The sequence below is a fragment of the Agelaius tricolor genome, unplaced genomic scaffold, assembly GCF_023055355.1.
Source record: "Agelaius tricolor isolate 1412-34295 unplaced genomic scaffold, bAgeTri1.0.p SCAF_11, whole genome shotgun sequence".
Taxonomy (NCBI): domain Eukaryota; kingdom Metazoa; phylum Chordata; class Aves; order Passeriformes; family Icteridae; genus Agelaius; species Agelaius tricolor.
Window position 1 is genome coordinate 26,267,669 of NW_027269271.1, and position 13,897 is coordinate 26,281,565.

Here is a 13,897-nt window from a genome sequence, read left to right on the forward strand (position 1 = left end):
GGGGTGCAGGGTGATGGAGCAGGAGTGACCTGGGGGCACGGCAGAGCCTCCCGTGCTTTGTGCTTCTGCAGGAAAGCTGCAGCCCTACAGCATCTGCGGGCCCTTGGGGCATGGCCAGCAGGGCTGGGCAGCTTGGAGCATCCCTGGAACACCCATCTCCACTGCCTCATCTCACAGAGAAGGAGGGACCTGCTGCTCACCGTCCCTACCAGCCCTTCCCAGAGCCCTTTCTTTGCCCTCCCCATCAAATGCACTGCTCTAGGACCAATTCAGCAATCAATCACCATTTTCCTTAATCCCTTTAAAAAAAACAAGGGAGTTACCCCCTGCTCTGAGCAACCTTCCAACCTGCATGAAAACACCTTGGAGCTCTCACTGCTAATTCCTGCATGGAGGCAAATCATTTGGAGAGGCAGATCTGGGACCTTGGGAGCAGCAGGGCTCTGTGCTGGCTGCTGGCAGAGCCCACCACTGCCTTCCTGCCCAGCATGATGCAGGGAACAAAGCCCCACCTAAGGACCACGGCTGCCTTGCCTGGGCCCCTGCCATCCTGGATGGAGCAGGGAAAAATCCCCAAAACGCCAAGAAGCTCTTGGAAAAGAAAAGGCCATGAATACAGCTGGGGATTTACAGGCCAGCACTCCAGGTTGGATGTGGGTGCCTTCTCTGGTGTGCTGCCATCATGAGAAGGTTTAAGGACCTGATTTTATGGGTGCCTAAATAAATACATGGAGCTAATATATCACAATACAGGGCATATTTATCTGCTTTGCAGGAGTGGGATAGAATCACACGGCAGTGTCTCTCTCAAGGCCAGCCCTGCTGTAATTCATGCCCCGAGGCAGCAGCCGAGGGGAGGAGGAGGAGGAGGAATTCTGCAGGCAGCAGTATTGATGGGCTACTCCCAGAAGCTTTGTTTTAATTAATTTTCAGAGCACTCCTTGCAGTGGATCAGGCAGCTTTTTCAAAGCCTCCCTCCACCCACTGTCTGTGCTCTTGTGCAGGGTCTGGGGCAGGGGGGTGAGCCTGGGAGCCCCCCTGCTCCTTTGAGCCCCCAGGTTTTTGGTTAAACAGTGCAGAAACTGTTCTGTTTTTAAACAAGGAGACTTCCCCCTGGCCAGGAAGCCTCCGATGGCCACAGCGTAGGCAGGTGAATTTGTCACAGCTTTACTCTTCCCCTTTTTATTGACTTTCTGCCTGTTCCTGCTGCCAGGGGTCAGCGGGGCGTTGGCTGGACTTTGCCAAAAGTCCACCCCAGGCATGTGGCTCCCAGGTGCTGACGCAGTGCCCTGCCCTGAGATACGAGGGGATTGAAGAGCGGCTTTGCAGCCCGGTCGGGTGTGTGGTGGTGAGGCTGGAACGGGGCTGTGCCAGCTCCAAAGCTTTCCCTGAGTAAGCAGGTTTGTGAACCTGAACTGCATTTGCCCTGTGAGCAGCAAGGTGACAGCAGCAACTGCAGCTCAGCGCCGAATTCGGGGTGACCTGGCTGACATGAAGGGACCTGTCCCCATCCAGCACGCCATGGCAAGTGACACGGAGCCCTCCAACGCCATCAAACTGCTGCACCTGCTTGTCCTCTCCACCTCCTGGGGAATGCAGGTCTGGGTGACCTTCGTGGCCGGTAGGTTGGGCTGTGCTGTGCTCTCTGCCCAGGGGGGTGGCACAGGGAGGGGGCTCTGCCCCAGGACTCACCTGCCCTTCCCCGCGCAGGCTTTGTGATGAGCAGGCACCTCCCTCGCCACACCTTCGGCTCCATCCAGCGCGAGCTCTTCCCCTACTACTTCCACATCAGCTCCACCTGTGCCTTCCTCAACTTGACCCTGTTTGCCATGTCCCACCCCAGCGAGCAGCTCAGCCAGGAGCACAAGACCCAGGTAACCTCCCTCTTCCTCACACACAGCCCCAACCCCTTCCTCTGCTCCTCTGGCTGGCTTGCAAACCACAGAGACCCACGCACAGTTCAAAGAAGCCCCCAAGCACCCAAACTGCAGCGAGCCAGGGGGCCTGGGGGAGAAATTGAACCCCCCACATGCGGGGTGGCTTTGCTCCCTGCAGATCATCATCTTCCTCGTGTGCATCGCTGCCTCTGTGCTGAACACGCAGTGCTTCGGGCGGGTGGCCTCCGACCTGGTGGCTGAGCTGCAGCAGGTGGAGAACAGCCACGGGCTGGGGCAGGAGCAGGAGCTGGGGCTGGCAGCCAGCGAGTCCCGCAGGCAGCTCCGTGCCTCCAACCCCAGGTACAGGCGGCTGGCGCGGAGCTTCGCCCTCCACCACACTCTGTCCTCGCTCTGCAACCTCCTGTGCATCCTGTGCAACGGGCTGAGCCTGCAGCACCTGGCTGGCCAGCTCTCTGCCCTCTGAGGGCACTGCCAGCTGGTGGCTGCACAGTGCCCAGCCCCTGCTGCCTCGCTGTAAAGCAACCCCAGCTCTGGGCATTAAACTGCAGCATCCTCGGGTGGAGAAACTCTTGCTGTGTTGAAATTTAGGAAATGTTTTCTGTAGAGCTGCCTGCAGCCAGCCTCTGTGATGGAAGCAGGAGTGTTTTATGGCTGAACAGCTTTCTAATGCCCCGTGTCTAAAGCTACAGTGTGCTTTAGACATTTTACATTCCTGCAGGAGAGAAATAAATGAGAGATTGAGAATTACTTCTGATTAAAAGCCAAACGCTAATACAGAAGTACAGAAGACCCTGCCTGTTAATGTAATGGATAAGGGTGTTATGTTGGGGTTTACAATCAGTGTCTGTCATTCTCTGGCATTTCACAAAGTGAGACAAACTGTTGTCTCGTTCATTAGGCAGAAGTCAGTCTACTTAAAATAGCCATGTTTATTCCAGGTTCTGTAGGACATTCAGTAAGGTATCAAAAGGGTCAGTCAAACACTGCTCCAAACAAAGAGCTCTGCTGTAGCCTGGCCAGCAGCACAGCCAAGCAGGGACAAAGCAGCAGCTGCTGAGTCCCAGACAGGAACCTGACTGCATCCACCCTGCTGCAACAGGCAGGTTCCTCCCCAGGCCACTGCTGCTGAACCCCAGCAGCCACAGCCCACCCCCGAGCAGATCTGTGATGTTCTCAGGTAAGGAAGTACATTCCCAGCTGCTCTTACTGCAACCACAGCCAGTGCTTGGCACTGCTTCAGGTTTATTTCAAAACCACATGCAGCCTATCATAGAGGAGACCTTCTGCAAGCCAGCTGGGTTCCCTTTTAAACAAATAATCCCCTCATGTTAGCCCTTCCTTCTCCTGTGCTGCTCCCCTGGAAGTTTCCCTGTGTGCCAAGATTATTTTCCTCCCCTGAAGAGTGCAAGGTATTTTTGTTCAAGCAGAAGTCTGCAGCCTGGAGCTGGGCTAACAAACAGCAGCCTCTTGCAAGGATTCCTTGTTTCTTTCTTGCTCATTACAGTCGATGCACTTTCTTGCCAGAGAAGTATTTCTTAGAGAAAGGAGAACGCTTGGCAAACACCAAAACTGTCGGGGTCCCGGCCTTTACAAAATACCTGCAAAGATCAAAAAGAGTCCTTGGCTTCCTTGTAGCTGGCCCAGTGTCCTGCAAAGCAAAGTCACTGTTGCCCAGCTCCATAAAGACTGACCCCCCAAAGGCTGGAGATGAGATTTTGTGCTGATTAGCAGAGCCTCTTGTAGCCAGGGCTAAGCACATCTGAGGAGAAGTGTTTTATGAATCAACTCCTCTCCCAACAGCTTCTTTTAATTAAGGCAGCTGTTATTCTCCCTCTGGAAGGAGGGCTCTTTTGCAGCTGCCCTTACAGCCTGGAATCTGAGGGCCTTTGGGCACTGCTGAGTTTTATGGGGTGACAGAGATCCCGCTCCCACTGGGACAGACCGAGCCCCCCACGCTGAGCAGCAGCTCCAGCCAGCTACGAGATGCTGCAACTCGGCTGCACAGGAACTTTCTGGCTTCACAAACAGCAAATTCTTCTCTCTCACCAACAGCACCACTCTTGAAAGGCAGTTTCAGAGCAGAAGAGTGCTGTGTGCTGCGCCGGGGGCTGCTCACACAGCAGCATGAACAGCGAGAGCATTGTTAACCTTCAATGTGCTCTTTAGAGGCTGCTGCCTGTTTTGCTGCTTCTTTTTTTTTTAAAGTAGTATTGTGTAGATGGGATCTGGAATAGCTCTTCTGTGCTGCTCAGCTGTGCCCAGCTCCCTTTCCTATCTCCATCCAGGCCTGGAAAGAGCTGTTCATTTTTTTGGGGGGAAAACACGTGTAAGTTGCTAAAGCCAGGCACAAAATCCATGCAGCTTTATACCTTCAAGAGGCAGGACTATAAAAGTCAGAGAAGAGTTAGGACTATTTAAGAACAAACTGGACTTAAGGCTCATACTTTTTGCCCTTTTCTCCCCTGGACATGGACAGGTACAGCCTCACCTTTCATGCTGCAGCACTTGTAGCAATGTGTGTTCTGGGTTCACCTCATACATTTCTTCTCTTTCTTCATCTTCAAAATAGAGCTGGGAAAAAAAATTGGGGGGGGGTGGGTGGTTATTAAATGCCTAAGGTACATGAAGGAAAGCACTAAGCTGCTGAAAGCCCAGTAACAGCACACCATTATCAGCTGGGGCTTTATCAAACCTCTGTAGTTTGACCCAGCTATTGGATGCAAAATGCAGCAAGGCAGAAATTGCTTTGTGTGAATTCCAAGTTTTCCCTGTATAAACCAGCTCAGGCTCTCCTGGCAGTGGCAGCAGGAAGGCAAAATACACAGGCTGTTCCCATGCTTTACAGGTAATCAGTCCAAATCTAAGGGCTGCATTTCAACAGGTGAAGTGCAGCAATGTTATGAGATAAACTGAGTGGGTTTAGAGGTATTTGAACAAAAGAGAGTTGATTTAAGAGATTAAAATCCAGCAATGGTGCCTTTGACTGTAAATACACACAGGATTTAACCTGGAAAAGTACACAGCCACTGTCCTTCTGGACCTGTCTGCTCACTGTACACAGAGTTGTGCTGCTGCTGCCTGGCACAGATGACACTGGAGTGGAAAATGAAAAATAAACATTCCTATCCTTCTATGTACAACTTCAGAAAAATTCTCAAAACCTGCTGCACTGACTCACAACCCTCCTTTCCTAAAGTGTTAATAGAGATATACTATCTAGATCTGATTATGTGCTCAAGTAACTCCACTTAGCTCTGATAAGAAATTATTTTTAAAATAATACTTTCTTATTTGTATTGACCAACTCCACAATGCAATTAAAAAACCAGGCCACCTATCAGCCTGATGATTAAAATATTAGTTACTGTTGCAAAGATGGAATCTAAGCAATATCTATAAATACCTTCTGTCAAATACAATGTAACTGGAAGACAACTTCCATTTTCATCAGTGAATTCTGTCAGCACATGTGGACAATGTTTGAGTTTATAAGTGAGGGGTTTAAGCTCTCTTGATTCCCATCTGTGTAAGGTAACCAGATGCCAACACTTTCATACCCTCAGAGCTGTGCACCTTCTCACTGCAGAAATAAAAAAAAAACCACAACAACCCTGAAATTGAAGGAAAGTCAAACTTCTCACCTCAAGATTGTTGGGAAGGTACTTTTTTTCTAAATCCCAAGGAGGTAACTCAGCAAACATCACCATTAAATGATCAATAAACCTAAAAGCCAAAATACATTTGGTCAGCTTAGCCAAAGTGCTCAGCTTCAGTAACTTGTACACTTGCATTTGAATGACAGCAAAAATACATTAGCAAATTAAACAGATTTGAAAGTAAGTTTAGATCACCAATAGTTCCTTCCCTTCAAACTCATCACTTTCCCAATAAATCCAAGGCCCTGTAATTCAGGTTATTGGCTTCAAATTTGAGCAGTGCAACAACTAATTACTTTTAACTTCCCATTTTTACATTGAAAAAGACGTCAAATAAACACCCTGCATTTTGTCTAAAGTGGATTTTCCTTTGACACAGTCCTGTGCTTCACCAGATCAGAGTGATGAGAAAATGTCTGTGTGTCCAAGGCTTCTTTATTTTGGTACTTGAGGAGTGTTGGGAGGCCAGTTTGACCTAAAAATCCATTTCCACTTCCTTTAGTCACAAAAAAGCACAGTGAACACTACCATAAAAGTACCACAACTTTACCAGCCTGTTTGCACTGGAATTTTAAAACCTAAACTTATTAAAAGATCTGAGGGATACGTCTTCCAACAAACAAAAAGTTACAAATTCCAAGTCTGTTCAACACTACAAGATCAGAAATTGAAGTTAATATCAAGGAGAGTGGAATTCTGAGCTTGCCAGTCTGAGTCTGAAAGGTCTGCAGCACTTCAGCCAGATCTGCTGGAGGCCCTGAGGAGAACTTTGGGGTCACTGCTGGTTATGAAATGTCCCCTTTGGAAGCTTTTAATAATTTTTAACTTTTTTTTTTTTTTTCTGAGATCTATTTGGAGGGCTTTGAAACAGCACCTTAATGAATCTCTAAAATCCACATGTGTGGATGGTCACAGGTATCCCTGGCCTCTAATTAATTATTGGCCTGAGTAATTGCACTCCAAGCCCCTTCAGTCACCCTGGCTAAATGTGTTTGTCTGCAGCACAAATTTAGATAAATCACAGAATAATTCAGGTTGGAGAGGACCTCAGGAGGCCATGGAGTGCAGACCCCTGCTGAAAAGCAGGGCCAGCTGTGTGATTAGACATCTGGGGCTGCTCCAGCATGGCAGTGTTTCACTTGCTGCCTGTTCTCATCTGCTCAAACACCTCCTCAGTGCAAGAATGCTGCTGGCAGAGCACTTACCTGGAGCTCTCATGGAAAGCCACAGTGAAATCTGTCTGCTCGTGCTCAGGGTACAGGAAGAGGACAGGCCAGATCAGGCTGCCATCAGCATCCAAGTGCACCTTGGCCCCCATGGCACTGCCAGAGTGGAACCCATCCAAGGATATCTCAGCCAGGCCATCTGACACTTCCTCTTCTTCATCTGAAGGCTCAAGAACCAGCTTGATATTTCTTTCCTGGAGGGGATGGAGGGGAAAGACCAAAAACCAACTAAAAATCCAACAGCTGTGGCGGGGAGAATAAGAACAAAAAATTAGCAGTCAGCAAAAGGTCAAATGATGTTGTTCTTGTTAATGAGTCAGCTCCAAAGCTTTCCCACAGTATCAGACTCAGGTGACTGGACTTCCCAGTAGAACCCAGAACCTCAGCCAGATATCCATGACCAAATGAGGAGAGCTGGGAATCCAGAGGAACCCACACGTGGAGAGAAGAGCTTGAGAACACATGTGGAAAGGGATGCATTTAAAATCCTTTTCTCTGGGGTCTGCCAGGCATCACTACAGGGTGCAACTACACACACCAGCTCCTGAGAACATCTACTCTTTCAGAGAACTGAAGAAAGCTCACTCTTTTCCTTGGAAAAGCAGAAAAGCAACACCAGAAGAGATCTGACTGTACGTAAGAGCCTGAAATATTTTAATGTAGTTTAAACATTCGCTGAGGAAGGAGAGGATCCAGGACTGAGTCCCTCCTGTACCTTATTGAACAGTTATCTTCTATTCTTCCACAGAATTAATGCCTGTGGGCAGCAGAGAAAGCCAGGTTCACTGGGCTGATGTGATGCTGCAGCCAGAGCACTCACAAAGCTCAGCCCATCTCCTAACACTGGGTCTGTATTTTGCATTAGTTGTTACCTGAAATACAGACAGCTGGGAGGTGGGGCTAGAGCCATGCAGGCCTGGAGAATCATGGTTTTAACTCAAATTTTTTTTTGCTCTATCCCTCAAAAGCCAATGTATGAGATCCAATTTTTAGAGAAAAAAGAGAGAGCTCTTAAAAAAAAGAAAACCAAACCACAGATAACCAGCCCCTCTCAGCGACTCACCTTTATTGCTGCAAGTAAAATTTCCTTCTGACGCTGCTCCTTGCTCTCCATCACCTTTGCTTTCCTGGCATCCCTGTCCTGAATTCGCTACAGGCAAGGAAAGGAGGAACTGAGGTCACACAGAGCAGGTCAGTGCCCATCAGTGCCCACACAGAACAGGTCAGAGCCCACCACTGCTCTTCCCTGACATTTTCTCCTGCTGGAAAAATCAGTTTGGGTCCCCAGGAAGGTTCCCTCCAGCTCCTATCCCTGGCACATCCCAACACAGCCCATGGAAGCACCACTCCATCCTGCTTGGGGAGCCACACTACACAGAAACCCCCCCAGGGACCCCAAAGAGACAAGCACTGCAGATGCCAGCCTGCCTTCATCCTTACCTTTAATTTGTCAGCTTTAGCTCTCATTTCCACGAGCTTTTTCTCTTTTGAGTCTATTTGCAAGCCCTCCTCACACCATGCTATTGCTTCCACGAAATTCTTTAGCTCCATGTGACAGAGAGCTCCTGGAAGGATGAATGTTTTAAGTTTCCAGTGTTGGAGTCAGAGTACAACTGCAAAAGTGGTGATTATATAGACAGCACTAGGTCTGGCACTTCTGTACTAAACATTTCTGTCTTGTGTGGTCATGTTCAACCAGAAACTTCCAGCAGGTCAGTTGAGAAGAAAATTTAAAGTATTTAATCAGTTCTTACATCACTTAGTCACAGAAATCAGCAGAATTATGCTAAAAGTGTCTGTTACAAAAAAAATTTATCATTCAATTAACATTTCAGTATTTGTTTTGTTAGGAAAAATAAGAGGGGGATTTTTATGGAGTGGGAAAAAAGAACAGCATTGTGGAAAACAGGAAAAGTTATCCTGTACTCCACAGTACCTCTGATAGATATAGGAGATGAAGAACAAAAGGGTATTTTGATTGAAAAAGCAAAGCAAAAGGCAGAGCTCTGTTTTGGGGAGAAACAGCAACAACAAGTGAAGAGATCTCTTCCAGTAACTGCTTTCCCTTTCTGAAATGAACTCTGTCCAGAAACAAAGTATGATGCCCACTCACAGTAATTTCAGCTTTATAAACACAATTATTAAACATGCAAGGAAACAAGGCAACAAATAACAACAGCCTGTTTCAGGGCTGGTAACAATAGCAGCACAATCAGTAAAGTTAACATCAGCCAAGCATTTGGAAAGGACTCTTGGTGCTCCATGCAGCAGCACCAGCTTTAACTCTCACCTCTTATGATGGCTTTGAGATGGGTGGGCTTCAGCTTTTTGGCTTGGATGGCATCATTGAGAGCAGAACGGTAGTTCCCTGCAAAGCAAGTAAAAGTGCTCACTTGTATTTAAAATCTATTTAAAACCTTCACTTGTATTTAAAATCCAACCAGACACCAAGGTGACAAAATGGTTTGTGCAGAGACTCTGTAATTCACTGCTCCTACAATCACAGCAAGGTGAGAGGAGGGTAAAAAAAGAGCAAATTAAGAACAAGAAGTGAAAGGACAGAGATCAATCACACAGGTGAGAAGTAAATAAGGTGGTGTGAGCAGGTCACCTCCCTGCTGCAACACACAGCAGCACTAAAAGGGCCAGAACACCCTCCCTGTTGGTAGGATGGTGGTAGCTGTAAGAGAATCACAGAATTATTAAGGTTGGCAAACACCTCCAAGATCATCAAGTAATGGTTTTAAACTAAATGAGGGTAGACTTACATTAGATATAAGGAAGAAATTTTTGACAATGAGAGTGGTGAGGCACTGGCAGAAGTTGTCCAGAGAGGTGGTAGGAGCCCCATCCCTGCAAACATTCAAGGCCAGGCTGGGCAGGGCTCTGAACAAACTTTAGTTGAAGATGTCACAGCTCTTTGCAGAGAGGTTGGACCAGATGGCCTTTAAAGGTCATCCATCAATTCCAACCCAAACTAGTCTATTTTTGAACAGACTAAAAAACCCACTGTTTTTGCCCTGTCCTGGAGCCAAGGCTCGAGCAGCAGGTAACAGCTGCAAGGAGCAGAGAACAAACCCTGCACGCAGCCATGTGCTGAAGCGAGCCAGCTCTTCAGGCTTCGCCTCCTTCTCACGGATAACCTATCACACAACCAAAACAAACAAAAAGAAAACCCCAAAAGGGGAGGAGAAGCAGCTCTGGAGCGCGGAGCCGCGTTCCCAGGCGGTGGGAGCCCTTACCCAGGTGGAACTGTGCGGCCGCCCGGTTGGTGAGCAGCACTGCGTCCAGCTCCGCGTCCCCGCAGCGCCTCCGCAGCCCCTCCGAGTACGCGGCCAGAGCTCTCCCGTAGTCCTTCTCCTTGAAGTACGCATTCCCTTCGTTCTTGTACATGCTGGCCAGCTCTGCGGGGATGCAGGGGGTCAGGCTGGGGCAGGGTTAGCACCTCACCCGAGCACGGCAGGGCAGGGCGCACCTGCGGGGCTCCGCTCCTCGTCGAACAGCAGCGACTGCAGGCAGGCGAGCTCGGGCTGCCGCGCCGCGTCGATCTCGGCCGGGCAGCGCTTCATGAACATGGGGATGGCCTCCAGCTCCTGCGGACGGACACACGGACAGGCATACAGCGCCCCGAGTCCGGCCCCTCGCCCGGCCCCGCCGCCTCACCTGCTCCCACGTGTCGGGGTGCAGCGCTCCCCGGTACCGCGGCGGCGCCGCCGGGGCTCCGGACACGCCGTCCTGCTCGGCCTCCGCCATGCTGCCGCTGCTCCTCCCGCTGCCGCCCGGCCCCGCCTGCCACCGCCCCCGCCGCGTCAGGCCCGGCCCCGCTCCTTCCCATCGGCACCGGCATCCCACCGGCACCGGCGTTACACCCGCCCCGGTATCCGACCGGTACCGGTACCGGCACCGGCATCAGACCCGCCCCGGCATCCCACCGGTCCCGACATCCGACCTGCCCCGGTATCCCACCGGCATTGGCATCCCATCCTCCTCCGCCTCAATCCCAGCCCCGCTCCTTCCAAGCAGCCCCGGCATCCCACCGGCATCAGCCCCAGCATCCCAACGGCACCAGTATCGGCACCGGTATCAGCACCGGCATCAGCCCCAGCCCCACTGCTTTCGACCCACCCCCCCCGCCCGCCCGCCCAGCAGGGATATTAGGAAAAAGCTCTTTATCAGACAGGTTGTGAAGCATTGGAACAGCTCAGGGAAGCAATGGAGTCACCATCCCTGGAGAGATTTAAGGGGCAGTGGGTATTGGCACCTGGGCACCTGGGGACATGGGTTAGTGGTGGCCTTGGCAGCTCAGGTTAATGGCTGGACTCAATGATCTTAAAGGCATTTTGATTCAGTGATTTTATTACAGTATTGCTCATGATCTCTAGATCTCAGATCGAGGAGCTGTGGCACAGGGTGAGGTGACCCCTCCAAGCAGCTCCCTGTCCCATCAGTGCTGATGGGATGGCACCAAGCAGTTCCTTGCAGGAGCCCTGCCACGGCAATCTTCCACCTTCATGGGCCCCAGATGTTCCCAAAGAGATGCAAACAGAGGAAAGTCACCTTCCTTTGTCTCTCTTACAATCCTTCATGCTGAGAACATGGCAGTGAGGGGAGCCCTCCTGTCCCCCTGTGCAGTTTTGGCTGTCCTGTGCTCCTGACAGAGGCCATGGCCAGTCTGTCCCTGCCAGGCAGTGAAGGGATGGCCCTGCCAGTGCTCCCACAGCCACACGAGGCTACAAGTGCTGAAAAAAGCAACTTCCAGGGACCTGTACCAGAGGAAGGAACGTCCCCAGCCCTGTGGTGGGATGTGTGCTGATTCCAGCTCAACCTCAGCACCTGGCACACCTGCAGGACACCATGGCTGGCTCTGACATGAGCTGGATTTGCCTCTGCTCACCCAGAGCCGTTGCCAGGGTTGCTCAGATGAACTCACTGCAGCAGACATGACGGATTCAGAGAGGAGCCATTTAAGGGACTTGCACTTTACTCAGCAGCTCTATGACTCCTTCTTTGGTAAGGAACAAAACCTCGCCGGCATTCTGATCCCAAACCTCAAAGACCGGGGGGTCCTCGCAGACCCTCTTCCCAGCCACCACCACGTAGGGGTAGCCCAGCCTCTGGGCATCCTTCAGCCTCTTGCCGATGGTCAGCTGGCTCCGGTCGTCCAGCACCGCGTCACCGGCGAGCTGGGGCAGCGCCTGGGCCAGCTCATCGTACACCTGCTCCAGCAGCGCCGCTCCCTCCTCCTCCTCCCTGCTGCCCCTCTTGGGGGGGATGAAGCAGAGCTGGTAGGGCGCGATGAGGCTGGGCCAGCGGATGCTGTCCTCGGTGGAGAGCACCTCGATGGAGGCCGCCAGGATGCGGCTGACGCCCAGGCCGTAGCAGCCCATTTCCGCCAGCTGTGGCTTGTTCTCGGCCGAGGAGAACACGGCGTTGGCGACCGAGGAGTACTTGGTGCCCAGGTAAAACGTGTGCCCCACCTCGATGCCTTTGGTCTCGCTGAGCTTCTCCCCGCACTCAGGGCACGAGGTTTGCTCCCCGTTTAGCGTCTCCACGTTGGCCGCGAAGTGTCCCTGAGGGCACAGCAGCAGCCTGTCCTCGCCGATGTCCGCCGGCAGCTGGAACTCGTGGGACGTGCTGCCGCCGATGCTGCCCGTGGCCGCCCGCACCTTGACGAAGGGCAGCCCCAGGCGGGTGAAGAAGCTGCAGTAGGCGGCGCACACCTGCTCGTAGGTGCGCCGGGCCGCCTGCTCGGAGCTGTCGAAGGTGTACATGTCCTTCATGTAGAACTCCCGGCTGCGCAGCAGGCCGAAGCGGGGCTTGGGCTCGTCACGGAACTTCCTGGTGACCTGGTAGAGGCGCAGCGGGAGCTGCTTGTAGGACAGGCCGCTCTGCGAGGCCACCAGCGCTGTCACCAGCTCCTCGTGCGTGGGGCCCAGGCAGTAGCCGTGCTTGTGCCGATCCAGCAGCCGGAACAGCTCCGGCCCCATCTGGTCCCAGCGGCCGCTGGCGCGCCACAGCTCCGCTGAGCACAGGCTGGGCAGGTTCAGCTTCTGCCCGCCCACGGCCTGCATCTCCTGGTCCATCAGCTTGATCAGCTTCTCCATGGCGCGCACGGTGGGCGGCAGGTAGCAGTAGCAGCCGGGGCTGGTGGGGTGGATGAGCCCTGCCTGCAGCATCAGCCGCTGGCTGCGGCAGCTGGGCTCCCCGGGCCGGCCCTCGGAGCCCGCCTGGCCGCCCGTGGGCAGCGCCAGCGGCTGGAAGAGCTGGGAGAGCAGCAGGGGCCGGGCCCTGCCCGCGGTGCCGCCGCTGTGCCGGACCCTGGCCCCGCCGTGACGGGCACCCAGCGCCGGGACTCGGCAGCTCCTCAGCAAGGCCTCCATGGCGGCACCGAGAGGGCTGCGGAGGGAGACGGGACACAGCGGGGTCAGGGGCTGCAGCCACCGGCACAGGGACACCAGAGCTCGCACGGACCCACACACACCTGAGCGCTCTGCGGGATGCACAGGTCACTACACGGACACGGGAATGCTGCACGGGCACACCTGGGCACGCACACCCAGGTGGGCACAGACAGGTGCCCCGTCACAGCCGAGCGCTGCACAGCGCTCACACAGCCCTGCGCGCTTTCCGGGACACACAGGTACGCAGACACGGCCCGGGCACACCCGCACACACACACCTGGCTGCACACGCGGGAGCGAACACCTCCGGGGTGTACAGGTATGGGCACGGACAGGTGGGGATGCCGCGGGGGAACACCTGAGCACGCACACACACCTGAGCACAGACACACGTGCACACTCGCACACCTGAGAACTCACAAACTTGCACACGCACACACACCTGAGCGCACACACCTGTACACACACTCACACACGTGCACACTCACTCGCACACGTGCACACGCACGCCCGCGCGCGCACTTACAGCCGCGGGGGGCGCGCGCCCGGCCCCGCCGGCGCGGCCAATGGGGAGCCCCTCCCTGTCACGTGGGCGGACACACGCGCGCGGGGAGAGCTGGGCGGCGCGCGCCGCTCTCTATGGTTCCGGCGGGCGCGGCGGGCGCCCCCTGCCGGGCGGGAGGAGCGGCTGCAGCGTGAGGGGGACAGCGCCCACA

At 53.2% G+C, this 13,897-nt stretch overlaps 3 protein-coding genes across 3 annotated transcripts; 1 reads left to right on the top strand and 2 right to left on the bottom strand.

Annotated features, from left to right (window-relative positions):
* Positions 1-52: 52 nt before the first annotated feature.
* On the top strand, positions 53-2,677 carry TMEM205 (transmembrane protein 205). Its single transcript, XM_071436804.1, has 4 exons — positions 53-1,338; positions 1,437-1,621; positions 1,711-1,874; positions 2,056-2,677. Exons 2-4 carry the CDS (start codon positions 1,492-1,494, stop codon positions 2,359-2,361), a joined length of 600 nt encoding a protein of 199 aa, XP_071292905.1. The 5' UTR covers positions 53-1,338; positions 1,437-1,491; the 3' UTR covers positions 2,362-2,677.
* A 130-nt stretch (positions 2,678-2,807) lies between these two features.
* On the bottom strand, positions 2,808-10,599 carry TTC4 (tetratricopeptide repeat domain 4). The gene is made up of 10 exons (XM_071436802.1): positions 10,444-10,599; positions 10,256-10,373; positions 10,023-10,184; positions 9,071-9,148; positions 8,221-8,345; positions 7,844-7,930; positions 6,760-6,974; positions 5,540-5,621; positions 4,387-4,469; positions 2,808-3,496 (listed from the first exon to the last, which is right to left on the bottom strand). The coding sequence occupies exons 1-10, from the start codon at positions 10,531-10,533 to the stop codon at positions 3,397-3,399; spliced, it is 1,140 nt and encodes a 379-aa protein (XP_071292903.1). The 5' UTR covers positions 10,534-10,599; the 3' UTR covers positions 2,808-3,396.
* A 519-nt stretch (positions 10,600-11,118) lies between these two features.
* Positions 11,119-13,797, bottom strand: PARS2 (prolyl-tRNA synthetase 2, mitochondrial). The gene is made up of 2 exons (XM_071436801.1): positions 13,708-13,797; positions 11,119-13,176 (listed from the first exon to the last, which is right to left on the bottom strand). Exon 2 carries the CDS (start codon positions 13,158-13,160, stop codon positions 11,745-11,747), a length of 1,416 nt encoding a protein of 471 aa, XP_071292902.1. The 5' UTR covers positions 13,161-13,176; positions 13,708-13,797; the 3' UTR covers positions 11,119-11,744.
* Between the last annotated feature and the right edge of the window lie 100 nt (positions 13,798-13,897).